This window comes from Nelumbo lutea, chromosome 7 (genome assembly GCF_056320005.1).
Source record: "Nelumbo lutea isolate HS-2025 chromosome 7, American lotus-T2T, whole genome shotgun sequence".
Taxonomy (NCBI): domain Eukaryota; kingdom Viridiplantae; phylum Streptophyta; class Magnoliopsida; order Proteales; family Nelumbonaceae; genus Nelumbo; species Nelumbo lutea.
The window spans coordinates 13456589-13477986 of NC_142690.1; the positions used below are offsets into that span (position 1 = coordinate 13456589).

General features: G+C 39.0%; 1 protein-coding gene across 8 annotated transcripts in view; it reads left to right on the forward strand.

The window, feature by feature from the left end:
• The window catches only part of LOC148845189 (P-loop containing nucleoside triphosphate hydrolases superfamily protein), a 101659-nt gene that overhangs the window by 33342 nt on the left and 46919 nt on the right, over positions 1-21398 (forward strand). For all 8 annotated transcript variants that reach the window (XR_016101782.1, XR_016101783.1, XM_088953135.1 and 5 more), the window contains exons 25-27: positions 16052-16258; positions 16397-16486; positions 16593-16733. Coding sequence is in view for 6 of the 8 variants with exons in the window: in XM_088953135.1 (XP_088809261.1) it covers positions 16052-16258; positions 16397-16486; positions 16593-16733 (438 nt within the window). In the remaining 2 variants the exon portion in view is untranslated. The remainder of the gene's footprint in view (positions 1-16051; positions 16259-16396; positions 16487-16592; positions 16734-21398) is intronic.

Sequence of the window (21398 nt, forward strand, 5' to 3'; positions counted from 1 at the left end):
TCCATGCATTGCTTTACTCCTTGCCTTAGGGTTTTTTCGTATAGAAGATATACAAATTTTATATGTAGATGCACTACATCTTACATATTTCTGTAAACAAGTGCAAAAGGTTGAACTTATCATAAAAGAGTAATTTTAGATTTAGATTTTGAGAGCCACAGAGTAGGTTTGGGGCACTAAAGGGTTTCTCATGGTTCCTCCTGTCAGAATCTTCATCAAGCCAGGTATGACATATCTATTATTGCCATAAAGGTGCAGCAAAAACACTACCAAGAAGATGATGGTTGAGTAATGTGTTTATGGTAGTAGGATTTCAACTAGTAACCTTCATAATGGTATTTCTCATGAGGCCTCTTTTCTACTTCCTATATGTCTATGCCTTTGTGACCTCCATTTGACAGTGACAGACAGGTGATTTCTTTTTTCTCTGGTCTGCTTTATTATGTGTATAGCAAAAACTCTTCTCTTTTTGTTAATGGCATTGCCATTAATGCTGTTGAAGTTTCTTTTATTCTATTTTCTATTTTAAGTCGGCAGGGGCATAGCTGGCAATTCGCATTATATTATTTTCTTCTTCTCTCTTTGTTACGGGCAAAGATGTAATTTTCTTGTTATTAATATATTAATAAAAGTGGGTGGCAGTTAGGGACAATTTGAGCTCTCGATCTCTATTGCTTTCAGCCCTACTTCTCATATTTCTCTCTCAACTCTTTCTCTATCAGGCTAAGATTTCTTGGTCTGATTTCTGCTATATTTCCCTCCTTATTTTTCTATTTTTATTTGATTTTTAAGATGGTATCAGAGCTGATTCACATGATTGGTTAGAGAACCTTGTTGCTGGACGCCATGAACAGAATTCTCTCATTCTATCTCTCTTTCTGTAATTGGTCTTGAAAAAGGAACTTAGGTGGACTTACACTTAAATGCCTCAGATTCAATTGAACAAAGTCGGTTTGGTTGGTTTTTAAAACTCCTCTAATCAGCAGTTTGAAGAGGAGGATGATTGTGGGTGGTTCTGTTCAGATATGAATGAAGATTTATTTGGTGATGATTAGCATGTTTACAAGTGTCATTGGATCTGTTGATTTGTGCTTTTAGGTGCAATGTGGTGGCTGATCGTTGTTGTTTGATTTTTGGGGTATTTTTGTGATATTAATCCTTACTGCATTGAGGACAATGGCATCAACGAACAGTCGTAAGCCCATAGTAGTACTGCAGAATGACTTTATGACAGTGTAGATGACTTCAATAAAGTTGAATGGAGAGAATTATTTAACCTGAGCCAAGTTGGTTGAAGTTTTCCTCACTAGTAAAGGTAAATTGAAATATATTCAAGAAGCAAAGCCTAATGCTAGCCAAATTTTGAAAAGAGATGCATAGCTGGGATCAATATGGAAGATAAGGAGAATGATGATTGTGCCACCATTTTAGGATGTAATGTTGCTCAGTGGCCTCTGTTGTATTAGGCCTACCCCTTGGAGCTAACCCAAAAGAAGATAGGATTTGGAAGCTAGTATTGGAAAGGTTCTTCAAGAGCCTTGCTGGATGGAAGGAAGGGTACTTATCCTTGGGTGGTAGAATTACTTTGATTAGGTTGACCTTATCCAATCTACATATTTATTGCTTGTCTTCAAGATCCCAATAGGGGTGAGTAGGAAGCTTGAGAAGATGATGAGAAATTTCTTGTCAGAACTAGGGGAAGGAAAGAAGGAACATAGGATTAGTTGGGAAGTGGTAAATAGAAGCAAAAATGTTGGGGGGCTGGGGATAGGGAACATATAGAGAAGGAATGTAGCACTATTAAGAAAGTGATTGTGGAGAATTCCTCAAGGCAGGGACAAAGTTTGGACAAAAGTGATAGTATTCATGGGCTTTTGCACAATGGATGGGATGCTAGAACCTTGGCTAGGGCTAATTGATCTTCTCCTTAGAAGCCCATCAATGTGATACAATCTTTGCGGTGGTAACCATATTAAGTTTTGGGTACACATATGGGTGGGGTCTTCTCCTTTGAAGGAACTTTTTCCCTCACTCTTTGCACTCACCTCTTTTACAAATGAGCCCATTTCCAAATTCCCCCTTTTTTTTTCCCACCTCAAAGAATGGCTTTAAATGGGATTTGGTATTCCGAAGGGGTATAAGAGATTCTAAACTACAAAATGTACTCACTTTCCTTCAAACCTTGGAAGAAGTTTACCTTGACCCATCCAAGTCTGATAGTCGAATATGGACTTGTACTCCCTTGGGTTATTTTTCTTGTGCTTCCTTTTTTGAAGCCTTGTATCAATTCTCTACATGCTCTTTGCCATCTTTTCCACTTAAGGAGGTATGGGTAAGACTATTCCTCTAAGGATTGGAGCTTTTAGTTAGGAAGTTGTTCATGGAAGGATTAATACTTTTGATTACTTCAAAGAAAGCGGCTAAAGTGATGTTTGTCCCCTCATTGGTGTATCTTGTGTGAGGCTAATGATGAGAGTTGCTTCCGCTTACTAATCTCTTGTCCTTTTACTACTTTTATTTGGGAATGGTTTTTCTCCTTGTTTAGGTGTAGGTGGAATCCTTTGGTGGATGTTCAAAGCCTCTTTGCTCCATCTACCTTTGTGTGGCCAAAGAAGAGGGGGGGACTCATGTGGAGATGTACAAGAGCGACAACAATATGGACAATTTGGGAAGAAAGGAATTCAAGATTATTCTCAAAGAAGGAGAGAAATAAGGAAGGCATTATTGAAACAATAATGATTAGGGTCGCACATTGTCTGAAATCCTTAGAAACATTTTCAAATGTTTCAATGGATTACATCATAAAAAATTGGAGGGAAGTGGTAGGTTGTTGTTCAAGTAAGACTACCATTAATTGCTGTTGGTCTCCACCAGGAAGAGGGGTCATCAAACTTAACTTCGATGGTAGTAGTAGATGAAATCCAAGACCCTTGGGTATTGGTAGCAAGGTTTAAAATTTCATAACGTATTGGTCCATATTGGCCAATACGTATCGTTTTGTGGAAATCCAATATGTGGAACGCAAAGAAATCTAGGGTTTTGTTTCCTTTCATCTGTATTGGTCCGATACAATCCCGTTTTGGGTCGTTTCGGATATGTATTGGCTGGTACACACCCTATATAGGTTGATACTATGTATGTATCGGCTGATACATTCCGATTTTTTATTATGGCAAGGCTATTACCTTTCTCTCTCTAATAACTTCTATAATTACTCCCTATAATCCCTATAATTACTTCCACCTCTCTCTAATAACTCAATTACTTCCTATCTCTTAATAACTCATTTATTTAATGCTACATTTAAGCATTATTCAAATTCAAATTTGAATTTATCATGCGCATTGAGCACACCTTAAAGTAGCTATAAGAACTATAAGTGAGAGGATTTGAATCCTTGTCATTAGTTTGTAATGGTCATAAGTCTACCATTTTTCTATATTATAGTTGCTTGTCATAAACATATGTAGTTTAATTCTTAAGTAACTTTTCTCTTCTTAAGGAATGTACGGTAATAAATGCTAAAATTGATTATTAAAATTTATATACTGTTTTCTGGGTAGAAATAAGAGAAAGAAAGGAGAAGAAGCAAAGAGAGGAAGAAAGGAGAGAGAAGAGAAGAGAAGAAGAGAAGAGAAACAGAAAATGGAGAGGCAAAAACCATTGTTGGTGGCGCCAACTTTTACTTATATAGTAGGGCAACACAGTTAAAATATAATAAAAGGTAAAAGGACCACAATACCCCTATGCCGTAGATGATGAAGGCCCTTTGTGAAGATATCTGCAAGTTCTTCAGAGATAACATAGGGAGTACACACTTCTCCACTTATGATTTTCTCTCTGATGAAATGCTTGTCAACCTCAATATGCTTAGTTCTATCATGGAGAACTGGGTTGACTGCAATCTTGATAGCAGCCTTATTGTCACAATAAAATGTCATGGGACTATCAACAGTAAATCCCAGTTCACCTAACAAGTTCATTATCCACATAACCTCAGCAACTCCACGGGACATAGCTCTATACTCCACTTCTGCATTGGACCTAGCCACCACATTTTGTATTTTGCTTATCCATGTGACCAAGTTTCCTCCTACAAAAGTACAATATCCACTGGTAGACTTTCTGTCATCTACTGCCCTTGCCCATTTAGCATCTGTGTACACTTCAACTTTTAAATGCCCATGTTTCTGGAACAATAAACCAGCACCTAGAACCTTTTTTAGGTATCTAAGAATCCTCTCAACAGCCTTAAGATGTGTAGTCTTGGGATTATGCATAAATTGATTAAACACTCACAACATAAGAAATGTCGGGTCTAGTCATGGACAATTATAAGAGCTTGCAAACAGGTCTTTGGAATTGCTTTACATCTTTTATAGGTTTTCCCTGACTATCACCTATCCTTTGGTTTTGATTAATAGGTGAACCAATCGGCTTCGTTCCTAACTTCCCAGTGTCCTCCAATAGATCAAGAACATATTTCCTTTGAGAAATTTATATCCCACTTTTGGAGCGGGCAACTTCAATTTTTTGGAAATAGCACAAGGGACCTAGGTCTTTCACCTCAAATTGTGTCTAAGAACTCTTTCAATTTCTGTATTTCTGTTTTCCAGTCACCAGAAACTACTATGTCATCGACATACACAAGTAGGGCTATAATTTTTCCTTCACCTTTCTTCACAAATAGTGTGTGGTCTGATTGACACTATGTAAACCTCATTTGTTGAACAACTAAATGAAACCTGCTAAACTGTGCCCGTTGTGACTGCTTTAACCCGTACAAAGATTTCTTCAACTTGCATACCTTTTGCACAAAAGCCTGGGGGCTATGTCGTGTACACTTCTTCTAAATCACCATTCAAGAAAGCATTTTTTATGTCAAGTTGATGAAGGTCCCTTTCAAAATTAGCTGCCAAAGATAGGACTCTAATGGAATTCACCTTGGCAGTAGGCACAAAAGTCTCTGCATAGTCCACACTGTACACTTGTGCAAACCTTTTTGCTACCAATTTAGCTTTGTACCTTTCCATTGTACCATCAACTCTGTGTTTAATTGCGAACACCCACTTACACCCCACTAGTTCTTTTTTTTAGGAAGATCTATCAACTCCTAAGTGCCATTTTTATGTAAGGCATCAATTTCTTCCTTCATCGCATCTGTCCATTCAGGTATAGATAAGGCTTCTACCACATTCTTAGGGATAGAAACATTGTCAATGGAGGTAAGAAAAGCACGGAAGGAAGGTGAAACATGATCATAGGAGACAAAATGAGAGATAGGATGCTTAATAGTACAATATCTAACATCCTTTCTCTTAACAATAGGAACATCCAGATTATCTATAGCAGAAGTATGAATATCAATAGGGCTAGACATATCAATGGGAACAAAAATACCTGGGTGAGGGGGATCTACCTCTAGAAAGTCTGATGGTATTGGTGGCATAGCTTCAGGTTGTTCCACGATTGTTGAACATTTTTGGCACTTATTACGGCGGGAGAAGACATGAAATGGGGGGAAGATTAGGAAGAGAAGGGAGCTGAACTTGTGCTTGAGCATGTTTCTCCTCCACCTTATTCTCCCCTTGAGGAGAAACGGGAAAAAAAGGAACGTTCTCGAAAAAGGACATCCATGAAAATGTAAAATTTACGAGAAACCGGATCAAAGTAGCGATACCCCTTTTGAGAGGTAGAATAGCCCAAGAAGACACATCGGATAGCACGGGGATCAAGTTTACCACGAGTAGGAAGCAAGTTATGGACAAAGCCCCGACAACCAAACACACACATAGGAATGGGGAACCAAGGAGCCTTGGGAAACAACAACTGATGTGGGGCCTTGTACCCTAACATCCGTGATGGCATACGGTTGATAATATATGTAGTAAACATAGCAACTTCCATCCAAAAACGTTTATGAACATTCATATGCAATAATAGCCCACAAGCAACTTGAAGATGCCGATTCTTTCTTTCAGCAACATCGTTTTGTTGAGGTGTTTTAGCACAAGAGTTGTGATGAAGAGAACCACAAGATGCAAAGAATTCTGCAAGATCATTATGGAAATATTCCTTCGCGTTATCAGATTGGAAAATGTGGATCTCAGTATGAAATTGGGTAAATACCATGCTTTAAAAATTTTGTAGAATTTTTGGTACCTCATCTCTGGATCGCATTGGATAAACCAAAGTGTATCGAGAATAGTCATCAATCAATGTGACAAAATATTTATATCCCATCTCAGAAGGTAGTGCCACAGGGCCCTCGACATCAGAGTAGATAATATGAAAGGGAAAATCATATCTTTTATTTCTCAATGGAAAACAGTTTCTACAATATTTACTCAATTGACACGTTTGACACTGCAACTCATTTACTAACAAAGGCTTAAATAAATCTGGGAACACAATTTTTAAAGACAAACGACAAATGACCAAGACGAGTATGCCATAAATAGGCCAAACACTTACTAGGACTCATAGACTCTGAAGCAACAAGGCCAGCTGCATTCTCCAACACGTACAGACTGTAGAGAACACTGGTGTGGGCCCCACAGCTGTGGTCCCCACTGTGTTCGTAGGACAGTATGTGCAATTATTTATTTCAGTCATGTTAGTGTTAGTTGGTGGTCAGCTTGTTATTTCAGTTTGTTATTTGCTTTATTTGTCATGTAAGTATTAAGGGCAGATCTGTCCTTTCCTCTATGTACTGAACATAACCTATAAATACTAAGAGAGTGGCGGCGGCAGATCAATTTCAGAATCTGTTCCTCCTTTCAAACTTTTGTGTTCTCCTGTTCTCCTCTCTTTTCTTCTTTTCCTTACTTTTCTTCTACCTTTTCTAATTTGAAATCCATTAGGATTCAAGGCTGATTGTAGTCTTGATCGCCTACTTGGTATCAGAGCCTATCTAGGGTTTCTCATGTGAGTCTAGTCTAGCCGACCACATGAGAACTATCTAGGGCTGGAAGTTTATAAAGAAGTGTTCATTGGCTGATTCTTGGAGGTTATCAGAAGAGTTTAGCAATTGTTTGAAGACTTGGCACGGCTTGTAGAGTGTTGGTAATCAGGAAGAATCAAAGAAGGCTAGGGTTCAGGCAACGTTGCAAGGTAGCGAACAGAATTCTCTAGGTAAGTCTTATTTATTTTCTAGAGATTGCTATCAGTCAAGATAGGTTGGACCTATCTAGATGGAGCGACCAAACTGTTTTTAGGGTTTTCTCTCAGAGGTGATCTATTCTAGGGTTTGACATTAACCCTACGGCAAGACCTAACTGTGAACCCCTTGGAAAGTGCGGCTGAGCACTTATTTCAGACCTACGATTAAAACCCTAATTTTGTTCCAGCATCTCAGATTGCTCTCTAAGCTGGTTTCAGACCTGTCTCTTGGTTCCGAGCTCTTTTAGGGGGTGAAAACTTGTACGGACTGCTTGGTACTGTGATTGCCGATTGGTTTCAGATCAGATTTACACTGGTTTCATGCATATACCGTGATTACAGATTGGTTTTAGATCAGATCTGCATTGATTCCATATTAATTTCTGATTGTGATCGACTGTTCAAGTGCTGTTTTCTGATGTAGTAACCCTAATAGTTCGTAACTACTAATTCTTGACCAAGAATGGAGTTCAAAAATCAGGGAGAAGGTAGTTTTGGGAACAACAATTATGGTAGTGCATTTGAAACTGGGTTTCGGATTACAACTGTGAGATTTAACGGGTCAAACTACTTGGAATGTGCTCAATCAGCCATGATGGCTATTGGGGGAAGGGGAAAACTAGGTTACCTCTTGGGAGATGTGAAAGAACCTTCCAAGGAGGATCCAATGTATACTACGTGGGTTCAAGAGAATTACTTGGTTATGACATGGCTGTGTAACTTTATGCAGCAACATATCAGCCGAAATTACTTGTGGGCAAAGACAACCAAGGAGATATGGGATGTTATGAAAGAAACTTATTCCCAATCCCTTAGCGTTGCCAGAGCCTATGAACTGAAGTGTTAAGTGAATAGTCTTAAACAAGGAGAGAAACTAGTTTCTGTCTACTTCTCTACCTTGAAATCCCTGTGGCATGAAATTGATCATCTAGAGACTCTTGAGTGGGAAAGTCCCAAAGATGCATAGACTTATAGAAAGCAAGTCGAGATGAATAGGGTATTTGAATTTCTGGCTGGCCTGAATTCAGATTATGACATTGGGAGGCAACAGATATTGACTAGAGATAGTGCGACCCTCTCTCAAGCATACTCCCCGGTGCATAGTGAAGAGACCAGGAGGAAAGTTATGATGCAACCTCATCCCTTTTCCCCAGCCCTGGCTGTTGTTAAACCTAAGTCAGGGGGTGATATAGAAAGGGACAAGAAGAAGTAAGACAAACGGGATCTGGTATGTGAACATTGCAAGAAACCCAAGCATACAAAAGATACTTGTTGGAAGCTGCACCCTCATTTGGTCCTAGCAAAACTGAGAAATAAGAAGGGTAATGCTCATGTGGCTGTGAATACTGATTCAACATCCTTGTCAGGCACAAAAGGCACACCCCTAGAGGCCTTACCCGCGGTTCGGGCTGCCCTAATACAGTTGGAAAAGGAAGTTGGGAGTTTAGCTCAGCCATCTCAGTCACCATCAACCCCTGCCACATCTGCATTTGCACATTCAGGTACTCGAGCCTCAGCCTACCATGTTTCAGCTCCAGGTAATACTGAACACTGTTGGGTAATAGATTCAGGTGCATCCGACCACATGACTAGCTTGGCATCCTTGTTCACTACATATCACTTATCCTCTGGTAGAGATAAAGTATCCATTGCTGATGGCTCTCTTGTTCCCATTTCTGGTAAGGGTGACATCAAGTTATCTGATACCATATCTTTATCTTCTGTCTTGCATGTTCCTAAGCTTGATACTAACTTGCTTTCAGTCAGTAGTATTACCAAACATATGAACTGTTCAGTAACCTTTTTCCCTGACCGATGTGTTTTTCAGGACTTGGAGACGAGGAAGGTGATTGGGATTGGCCGTGAGACGAATGGGATCTATCTGCTTGTAGAGAGTTCTCGTTGGGAAGAGCCAGTGGATAAGAAGTCCTTTGTTTCTCTGTTTGTGAGTTCGGTTATGCTTTGGCATAATCGATTAGGTCATTTATCATTCCGGTCTTTGAAGAGTCTGTTTCCTGCTTTATTTGAGTCTGTTGAGATGTCGAAGTTGAGATGTGAGAGTTGTGAGTTTGCCAAACATTGTAGAACATCTTATTCTTTGAGTAATAAAAGGAGTAATAATTCTTTTGATATTGTGCATACTGATGTTTGGGGGCCATATCACATCCCTTGTATGGGTGGGTACAAATATTTTCTGTTGTTTGTTGATGACTATACCCATTTTTCTTGGGTCTATCTAATGTGTTCTTGAGATGAGGTTCCCGCTCTGACCCAAAACTTTCATCAGATGATTCTAACCCAGTTTGGGGCCAAAATCAAAGTTCTCAGATCCGATAATGCAAATGAATACTTTGCTAAGCCATTAACTTCTTACCTCCTTAATCATGGGGTTATTCACCAGAGCACTTGTCCTCATACACCACAACAGAATGGGGTTGCCGAAAGGAAGAATAGGCACACCTTGGAGGTGGTTAGAAGCATTATGTTTACCTCCAATGTACTTATTCGCTTATGGGGTGATGCTATCCTCACGACAGTATATCTCGTTAATCGGGTTCCTTCCCGGGTCCTTGATATGAAACTCCCTTTTACACTTCTATACCTAGACGAGGAGTTGTTTACTGTTCCTCTTAAAACCTTTGGTTGTACCTGTTTCGTTCAGCTTCTCGGGCCTCATCATTCCAAGTTTGACTCTAATGCCTCTAAATGCATTTTCCTCGGTTATGAACAAACTCAAAAGGGTTATTGCTGCTATGATCCTGTTTCCAGGAGGAAGTTTATCTCCATGGATGTCACCTTCTTTGAGGAGACACCCTATTATCCTTGGGTTTCTCCTTAGGGGGAGAGTAGTGAGAGTGGGGATTTGGGTCTTTTCCCTTAGGGGGAGCGCAGTGAGAGTGGGGTTAACACATCTGAGGTTGTTCCTTTACCTATTCCATTGGGTGATGAAGGTTGTAATGGTGAGGGTGGTCAGAGGGATCAGGAGTTGAAAGTCTATCACAGGCGATGCATGTAGGTTGATCCCGGTCATCGGCAGTCCAGGCCAGCTCTAGTTCCTTCTACGGCTCCAGATCTAGGTATTATAGTCCCAGGGTCCACTGAGACACCTTCCGGTATTGCCACTTCCCCTCCTGCGGATGACCTTGACCTCCCTATTGCCGTCCGTAAAGGGAAACGTCATTGCACCACATCTACAACTCACTGCATTTCTTAGTTTCTATCCTATGATTGCCTATCTCTTTCTTACAGGTCCTATCTCACTTCCATTGCCAATGTCCCTATTTTCAGAGCAGTGCAAGAAACCTTATCAGTTCCAGAGTGGAAAGATGCAATGCAAGTTGAAATGGATGCCCTGTTGAAAAATAACACTTGGGAGCTAGTTGACCTACCCAAAGGAAAGAAGCTAGTTGGATGTAGATGGGTATTTACTATGAAGCATAATGCTGATGGCTCCATTGAAAGGTACAAAGACCGGCTGGTTGCAAAGGGGTTCACCCAGACTTATGGTATAAACTACTTGGAGACCTTTGCCCCGGTAGCCAAGATGACCACCATCCGAGTTCTATTATCCCTTGCAACAAGTTATTCTTGGCTCTTGTTTCAGATGGATGTTAAAAATGCTTTTCTGAATGGAGACTTACAAGAAGAGGTCTACATGCAGTTGCCTCCTGGATTCTATGATACAGTGACAGGTAAGAAGGTTTGCCGACTGAATAAGGTATTGTATGGATTAAAGTAGTCACCTAGAGCTTGGCTTGATTGATTTAGACTAGCCCTTGGAAAATTCGGTTATGTACAGGCCTAGTCAGATCATACACTGTTCATTAAAAGGTTTACTCCTCTTTGACCCTGCTTGCTGTATATGTGGATGATATTGTAGTGACAGGAAATAATAGTAGTGAGATTGAGTCCCTCAAACAGCTCCTTCATCAAGAGTTTGAGGTGAAAGATCTTGGTGCACTACGGTACTTTTTGGGTATTGAGGTTGGTAGGTCTAAACAAGGGATCTTTATCTCTTAGAGAAAATATGTTGTAGATCTGTTGGCGGAAGCTGGAAAGTTAGGTGTCAAGCTTGCTGATACACCCATTGAAGACAAAGTTATGTTCCAATGGTTGGTGGGAAAGCTCCTATATCTCTGCCTCACTCGGTCAGATATCAGTTATGCAATTAGTGTTGTCAGCCAGTACATGCATTCCCTTAGAACTACTCATCTTTTTGCGGCAGAGAGAATATTAGCATACTTGAAGAGATGCCCGGGTAGGGGAATATTGTTCAAGAACGATAATCACATGAAGGTGGAGGTTTATACAGATGTTGATTGGGTTGGGAGTGCTGATGACAAGAGGCTTACCTCTGGATATTGTGCCCTTGTGGGAGGTAACCTTGTCTCTTGGAGGAGTAAGAAACAAAGTGTTGTTTCCCGCTCTAGTGCCGAAGCTGAATACAGGTCAATGGCTAATGGAGTGGCTGAAATCCTATGGCTGAGATCACTACTTGAAGAATTGGGTATTGATTATGAGAAGTCCTTGATGCTGTATTATGATAATCAGGCGGCTATTAATATAGCTCACAATCCGGTGTAGCATGACAGAACTAAGCATATCGAAGTTGATCGACATTTTGTCCGAGAGAGGGTCTCATCACAGGAAGTGTGTCTCTCGTATATCGCATCCAACATGCAGCTTGCAGATATCCTAACCAAGGTTGTACCAAGGAAGAAGTTAGAGCCATACCTATCCAAGTTGGGAATGATAAATATCTATTCCCAACTTAAGGGGGAGTGTAGATAACATTGATGTGGGCCCCACAGCTGTGGTCCCTACTGTGTTCGTAGGACAGTATGTGTAATTATTTATTTCAGTCATGTTAGTGTTAGTTGGTGGTCAGCTTGTTATTTCAGTTGTTATTTATTTCAGTTTGTTATTTGCTTTATTTGTCATGTAAGTATTAAGGGCAGATCTGTCCTTTCCTCTTTGTACTGAACATAACCTATAAATACTAAGAGAGTGGTAGTGGCAGATCAATTTCAGAATCTGCCCCTCCTTTCAAATCTTTGTGTTCTCCTGTTCTTCTCCTCTCTTTTCTTCTTTTCCTTACTTTTCTTCTACCTTTTCTAATCTGAAATCCATTAGGATTCAAGGCTGATTGTAGACTTGATCGCCTACTGAGACCATCCACCATGTTTCCTCTGCCAATCGTCCCCCCGGAGGTCAAATCGTAAAAAACACAATAAGGGAAAACGGTTACTGAGCAGTTTAAGGAATGAGTAATGCTGCTAATGGAAAGTAAATTGATAGGAAATTTAGGAACATGCAACACAGTAGAGAGAGTGAGGCCAAATGGAAGGGAGATGATTCCTTGACCAGCAATGGTAGAGAAAGACCCATCGGCTAGTCTCACCTTGTCTCTCCCAGAGAGGAGGTTATATGCCTGGAACAAGTTAGACTTAGCCATCATGTGGTTTGAGGCTCCAAAGTTAATGATCAAAGGAGACTCAGATGTGTGAGATGACCCATGGAAGGCAATAGCCCAGTTACTTGATGTAGATGCAAATGAAGTAGATGGTGTAGGACCAAAGTCCATCTGACGAAGTGTCCTACCACACAGTTCCATGTTACCATGGTTCGGATTAGAAATGGTAGGGCGATCCTGAGATACAGTGTGGGAAGAAGTCTCTTGAGTTGCCACATTTGCTGAATTGTACTTCTTTTGGCTTTGCTGGTTTGTCTTCTTGTTTTGATCAGTTGATTTTTTGCTCAACTCCTCCACTCTTTTCTGGGAACCACCTTTCTTGAAAAAATTATCGCCATTCACATTAGTACCACCCCTAGCTATCAAAGCAGCTGGCTCCCCCTCAGAAGCATTCATCACATTTCTTCTACTTTCTTCTGACTGCACTAAAGCATAAACATCTTGGACTGAAGGGAGGTCTTTGCTTCCAAGGATTTGAACCCTAATAGATCTATACATAGGGTTTGGCCCCAATAGAAATGCAAACACCCTCTGTTGGGAGACAAGAGTCTAGTAGGCTTTGGCGGTTTGGCCTCACTTTCACATTTCCAATTCATATTCTGGTAGTGATCCAGCTCCTTCCAAATTGAAGTCAAGTCCAAGTAATATATGGATGGACTTTCTTTCCCCTTGCTTATATGTGGTAGATGCAGCTTGCTGTTGATAAATTTTCGCATAGTGTCTCTGTTCTGAATAGGTTGTTTTTTCTTGTTCCCAAATTTCAACAGAAGTCTCAGCCCACATAAAATTTCTCCTTACTTGTGAGAGCATAGATACAAGTAACCACGACATCACCATACTATTTTATTGATTCCATTTGTCGTGTTCAGCACTCCAAGTTCTTGGTTCCTTATTTCTCCCATTGATATACCCTATTTTTCCCCTTGCTGTAATGTAAAGCTTAATCCCTCTCGACCACTCCAAATAATTGAGGCCATCTAAAGGAACAACAGCCATAGGGAAGGTCATGTCGACACTCCCACCTAGTTCACTATGGCTGGAAGATATACCCGAGGTAGCTGTATCCTCAGAGGACATGGAATATCAACTAAAAAAAATTCCAACTACAATCCAGATGTCTCAAACACACAAATATAGGTTCTGGTATAGGACAGCACTGAAAAAAACTTTACCAGAAGGAGAATTCACACGTCTGACAGCCACCCAACACCACTAGGGAGCCAGGAAAGGAAACTAGAAACACAGTCACAGTGCTAGGTTATCCGCCAAATTGATACAGTCTAAAGGAAAGTTAAAACAGCCCTTCAATCACAATCATTTATTCAAAAAAGGTCACACAATGGCCACAGTCACCAAACCGGACTTACCTCTGCTGTTGCAGTCGTCACCAATCATTCTCGATCAATAAACATCACCCATCTGGGTACAGGAAGGACCACACGATCCATACAGGTGTTAAACACCACAGAAAAACTTCACAGCATTCTGCCACCACGAGCAGGCAGCTCTGTCTTGGCAGACCGCCAAGAAAGAAAAAAAAAAAAGATAGAAACTCCTCTCAGATCAGTTTAGTATGATTTTTCCTTTGATCGATCTAGAAAAAACAGCAAGGAGGAAGGAAAAGCAAGGTTTGATCTGTCTTCAGGCCCACAGAACTTGCTCTGACACCATGTTTTCTGGGCAGAAATAAGAGAAAGAAAGGAGAAGCAGAGAGAGGAAGAGAGAAGAGAGGAGAAGAGAAGAAGAGAGAAACAGAAAATGGAGAGGCAAAAATCCTTGCTGGCGGCACCAGCTTTTAGTTATATGGTAGGGCAACACATTTAGAACATAATAAAAGGTAAAAGGACCACAGTACCCCTGCGGCCCATAATACATAGATAATTAACAGTTTTAACATTTACTAATAAAAAGTAGTACAAATTATATTGATTTTATGAAAATTAAGGTATATACATAGAAATTCTAATTCTCCCATCATTTTTCAACCGTTATCAATTGTGTTCCAATGTATCACAATGTTTATAAATAACTGATTTATGGTCATATAAAACTTATATTTATTGTTATTAATACATTTTTTATGGTTTATTTGAATTTCCTAGTGTATCCATGCATATCTTGATTTTTTGTCCATATCCATGCGTATCCAAAGAGTATCCTGATACGTCTCTTGGAATTGCCTTACTGATACATCTTGCGTTTCTGATACTTTGGGAAGCAGCAATCTGTTGGGTGGTTTGGGATGAAAGTAATAACAGGATTTTCTCTGAAAAAGGCAGGACTTTGGAGGAAGTGATAGATAGCATAAATAAGGTAGCTTTATGGGTAAAGACCTTGGATTGCTTTCAAACTTTTTCTATCACTGACATCTTAAGAGCTTTGGCTGAAGTAGCTCATTCTTCAAGAAGTTAGATAGAGTAAAAGTGGATTGGAAATCTCTAGAAGGCAACAAAGTCAAGCTGAACTTTGATGGGAGCTCCAGTAGAAATCTGGGAATGGCAGGAATAGGAGGGGTAATAAGAAATTCTGAGGGAAGGATTCTGGCATTATTTTCAGGACCAATTGGGGAACTCAGTGAAGGCTGAATTGTTGGCTCTTTTGCAAGGCCTCAGATTAGCCAAACAACTTGGGTTACATGTTGATTGAGGTAGAAGGGGATTCAAAAGTAGTCATTTCATGGGCAAACACCAGAAAACATACCCCTTGGACTTTGAGACATGTGATGAGGGAAGTGGTTGAGATTGCGGAAGACATAGGGGCTGAGTTTAAGTATGTCAGGAGTGCGAGTGGGTTTGCTGACTCTTTGGTATAATAGGGTGGAACAAGACATCAGGTAAAAGGGGATTCAAAAGTAGTCATTTCATGGGCAAACACCAGCAAACATACCCCTTGGACTTTGTGACATGTGATGAGGGAAGTGGTTGAGATTGCGGAAGACATAGGGGCTGAGTTTAAGTATGTCAGGAGTGCGAGTGGGTTTGCTGACTCTTTGGTATAATAGGGTGGAACAAGACATCAGTTGTTCTGGGCTGGTTCATAATGGGGTTTTGATGTATTAATAACCTTTTTTAAGCCATTAATTAAAATTTTTCGCTGATCAAAAAATAAAGTTAGGTTAAAAGAACTGCAAATGGGTTTGCTGATATACTACTAAAATAAGGGGATGGGAAGAAATCATTTTGTTTTGGGCTCAATTGTATTAGCCAATTTCCTTGGGAAGAGTTAAGAAAGTTTACATTTCCTATTCTTGTAATTACTTTTTTTATAAATCTAATGAAATTCTGTTATTGATAAAAAAAAACTGTTTAGTGGTGTCAGTTATTAGTATCCCTATGGCTATGGAAGCTTAAATTTCTTGAAGCTTGAAGAAAGCTAAAATTTCTAAATTTTTTATTATTTCCTGCATTTTGCTGATAGGATGAATACAAGAAACTAGAAGTTCTGGCATTTGAGATGGAGACAACAATTGCTTCTTTGGAAGAGGATTTGGCAGTTGCAAATGGAGAAAAGGAGGAAGCCCTTGTTAGAAATGAAATTTTAACTTCAGAATTGGAAGCTACTTCCAACAAATTGAACACATCAGACACAGAATTAAAAATGTTGGAGGAGGAGATTTCAAGCATGGTAATTTTTTGTTCATTTCCTTTTGCACTATATATATATTCCCTGTTCCCATAATTTGAAGATTCAGAATAAATCCATCTTGTCAAATTCTTAGTTTAATGACTAGCATGCTTTCTTTTTCTCTTCTTTTCTTTGCAGAGACTGAGATTGGATGAATGTGAGTCCCTTTCTCAGAGAATGGAAAGTTCTATCAAGTTGTTATCAGAAGAAAAAGAAGAGTTGGCAATGGTAATGATAAGAGTTCTCCAATTATTATTTGCTTGACATGTATCTTTTTTTTCATGCATTTTCCTGATGATATATGAAATTTAAGTGTAACATTTTTGATACTCAGCAACTTACTGATGCCCTTTTGGAACTGGAGGAGGAAAAAGTAATATGGTCAGCTAAGGAGAAAACTTCTATTGAAAGTATTGCAGAGAAAGCCAAGTTATCCAATACCGAGAAACTGTTGTTTTCAATAGAATTGTCAGAGGTACTGTTCAAATTTGAACTTGACATAATGCTGGAAAACTTACCATTCTCAGAAGGTTCTTAGCTTATCTTTTCAATGAGAAACCCGAGACAGTTGGAAACTTATATCCGATTAGCAGTCTAATAGTTTGTTTTTTTTTTTTTTTTCTTTCTTTCCCTAATTGATAGTGGACATTCATCTATATGTATTTTTTCCTCCCATTCCATATCAAAGTCATTCTTGTTCCCTTTGTTATTATTATTTTTTTTGTTGACAAAGAAGTTGGTATACATAAATGAAATGTGTCTACAAGTATTTGGAATATTGCATCCTTGTCATTATGCTAAGAAGAAAAACTTACAGAATACAATATCACTGCTCAATGATCTCATCCTATTCTTTTTTACAAGTCCACTCATAAAGTTCTTTCTAGAATTCTTTTGTTTTATTCTCCAAAATATGCAGAGAGATTGATCTTCCGTATTCAACGTTTATCCTCAGAAGCTATGCCCAACAACTTCTCATTTGTCAGTTGATAAAAAATTGGCTACTCTTGAGTCAATAAAAGTGGTGGTTATAGAAGCCTCCAATCCATCATGAAAATGAAGGGAAAGGATCTTGTAGAGATGTAGAGCAATAACTAGTGCTGTTTTTGCCCACAAATAATTGTGGCTAATATGAGGCTGCATAGAGTTACACAGCCAAGTCATGACCAAATAGTTCTCTTGAACCCATTTGGCATATGAATGATCTTCTTTGGCTGGTGTTTTTACATCTCCATTCACATAACCTAACTTCCCTCTCTCCCAATCGCCATCATGGCTGACTGAGCCCATTCCAAGTAGTTAGAACCATCAAATTTAACAGTAGTGATCTGAAAATTGTTTTCTCCCACATTTTCAGCTCCCACATGCCTTCCCCTTTAGTCTTAAACTCAGCTCCTACCATTTCTGTAATAGGTTTATCAAGAGAAACCAGTTCTCAGCAAAGGGATTCCTCAAAAACCAGGTTTGGAAGCTGAAACAAGTCTACAATTCACTTAGAAAACAATCTGGAATGCTGAAACAGATTTAGAAATCACCCAAAACAATCAGGTCTGATTGTAGGGTTAAAGAAAAACTTGGAGAAATCTTTGTTAGAACAAAAACAATTCTCAGCCACACCTTCCAATTAGGTTCACTGTCAAGTCTGGTCGTAGGGTTAAGAACAATTCTCAACCGCACCTTCCAATTAGATTCACAGTCAAGTCTGGTTGTAGGTTAAGAACAAACCCTAGAAAAACTCTGAGAAAACAAAGGAAGTCCAGCTGTTCCTTCTAGATAGGTCCAACCTATCTCTGACTGATGCCGGTCTCAAGAGAAAATAAAAACTTACCCAGAAAACTCTGATTGCCACCTCCAATCTTGGTCTGAACCCTAATGTTGATCCTTTTAACCTTCTCTGATTCTTCCTAATTACCAAAAACACTCTCCAAACCTTTGGACAACTGCTAAAAACTTCTGGTAACCTCCAAGAATCAGCCGATTAACAATTCTTTCTAAACTTCCAGCCCTAGGCAATTCTCATGTGGTCGGCTGGATTGGACACACATGAGAAGCCCTAGATCTTGCTCTGATGCCAAGTAGACAAATCCAGACTGTAATCAGTCCAATTCATGATGCGGATTAAGAAGAAAAAAATATTAGAGAAAAGAAGAAGAAGAAAAGAAAGAAGAGAGAAGAGAATGATGAGAGAAAATGAGTGATTAGCCTTAGCTGCCGCCCCACTCATCTATTTATAATAACATAAAAAATAAGATGGCAATTACATTAAAGCCCCTACTGCTTACATAAGCAAATAACTAATAAACTAACATTGCTAACAGCAGCGTAACAACAAATAGAAAAGAACTAACTAACGCAGTAGTGGGGACCACAATAAATAAAAAAAAAACAGCACTAGTTATTGCTCTACATCTCTACAGTCTCTACCTTTTTTCTTCACCTTTTGACATTCTTGAACAAGCTTCTCACCATCCTCTTTTCCGTTCCTGGACATAACATGCTTGCTCACCAGTTTGAAATCCTGCATCCTTAATTTGACCAAGGTTAGGATCTTGCTTAATGCCACTAGTGAGTAAAGTCTTCACCTATAGAGTGCAGCAGTTTGCTATTTCTTAATTCCAAATCCGTCACCACTTGCCCCTATTCAACTGCAGCAAGATTTTACTGAGAATACTGATCATGAGACAACTTGCTATACTTGTTTCCAAACAAAAACTTGAAGGTTTGTTGTTTGAGTGGTATTTCTTTTATTTGGGGCAATTTGTAGAAACTGGTTTCGCTGGTCTTGTTTCTACTTTCTTTCTTTTTCTTTCTTCTTTTCATTTCTTTCTTACTTTCTCTTTGTTTCTTCTTTATTTTTCTTGATTCATGTTTGGGTTCAACTATTTGTTCTTGACCTTCATTTTAACAGTCTTCTAACCTCCCTATAAGTCTTATTTTTAAAGAGATGGGAATATTTATGATAGAGCCCAGTACTGGATTGAGATGTTCTCTTTATCTTACTTTCTTCTGTATGATGGAATTCTATTATCAGTCTTTGCTACAAGATTTCATTAATTGCTTGTTCTAGTGTTGCTGAGACTCTAGTTCTAGCTCAAGAAGAGTGGTAAAGTGCTCTTTAGTTCTCTCCTTTCTGGGATTTTATTATAATCCAATTCTTAACTCTGGATCTAAATACAATGTCCTAAATTATGTGTTTTGTAGCTTTATTTTGCTACTTGAAATCCCAAATCTTTTTTCTAGTTTTAATATTCTATTTGTTTGGCCTTGAAACTGGATTTTCCACTTTTTTCTTTTTCCTTTGTTTCCTTTTTTCTATTTGTTTGTGCTTTGAAATGGTTTTTTGGCAAAATGTGTTTTCACAACATGATTTTTATAATAGAAAAGAACATGCGTTTGGGTATGGTAATATACTTTCATGCTTTGATATCAGAATATAGACATGCAAAGCATTCATAAGTGCAATATGGAGTTCAATAAAGTCATATGGTTACGTGTTAATTTTTCACTTTGCTGCATCATGTATACCACATGGTTGAACTCGTTATTTAGTTATTAGTTGGTCATCTAGTTTATTCATACTTTTATTAATTTTGTTAATTATCTAATCATCTTACTATTTCTTTTGAGAATACACCATTACTACTTTCTTTCCACCAAATTAGTTTATTTGCAAAAGGAAGAACTATTAAACACATTTATTTTGATTTTATTCTCAAGACCAACTAGTAGTGGTGCTAAGTTAACCCTTCTTGGCCTGATAAATTACAAAACTCGTTTATTTTCATGTAGTTCTCAAGACAAACTAGTCAATAGGGAAAGGCATGCTTGCCAAACTTACTCTATATTTCCTTGCAGCTTATGCCCCATGCTCTATGTCAGACTTTATGGTTTTAAAATATTGATTGGTGAGACTGATGTTGAGCAAGAGCAAGTGAAGAGAGGAGAGGAGAAGAGAGAAGAGAGGTGAGTCGTGTGACTGAAAGCCCTCTAGAACTTAGGGGGCGAAAGAATGATTTAATTATTTATACTAGTACAGTCGAACATATAAACAGAGGAGAAATTCCAACAGTACCCTTATGGTACTAAACCTGAATACATAAACAACTGTCAATACTCCCCCTCAAATTGGAGCATAGATATCAATCATGCCCAACTTGTCACAAAGATCATGATGTCTGGAAAGGTTTAAACCCTTTGTAAAGATGTTTGTAAGCTGGTTCTCAGAAGTGACATAGGGGGTACATACTTCGCCTGTGATAACTTTCTCTCTGATAAAATGCTTGTCAACTTCGATGTGCTTTGTTCTATCATGTAGCACCGGATTGGCAGCAATGCTTATATCTGCTTTGTTATCACAAAATAGAGTTATAGGTTTGGTCACTAGGAAACCCAACTCCCCCAAAAAATTCTTTATCCACATGCCTTCAGCGACCCCGTGGGCCATAGCACGATATTCAGCTTCAGCATTGGATCTAGCCACCACATTTTGCTTTTTACTCCTCCATGTAACAAGTTTCCCTCCTATAAAGGTGCAGTAGCCACTGGTAGACTTTCTGTCACTTTGGGATCCAACCCAATCTGCATTTGTATAAACTTCAACTTTCAAATGTCCATGCTTTTGAAATAACAAACCAGTACCCGGATACTTCTTTAGATATCGGAGGATTCTCTCTACTGCTTCAAGATGAGAAGACCTAGGAGCATGCATGAACTAACTGAGGACACCAACAACATATGCAATGTCTGGGCGAGTCATAGAAAGGTATAACAATCTCCCTACAAGCCTCTGAAACTGTTTCACATCCTTGAGAGATTCACCATAGTTGTCACCTAATTTATGGTTGGGGTCAATGGGAGAGTCAACTGGCTTCGCCCCCATCTTCCCAGTGTCCTGAAGTAAATCTAGGACATACTTCCTTTGAGAAATGAAGATACCCTTCTTTGATCGGGCGACTTCAATTCCAAGGAAGTATCTGGCAGGTCCTAGATCCTTCATTTCAAACTGAGTGGCAAGAAAAAGTTTCAATTTCTGAATTTCATCCTCCCAATCACCAGTAACATTTATGTCATCCACATATACAATTAGAGCAGAAATTTTACCTTCTCCTTTTTTCACAAACAGTGTGTGATCTGATTGACA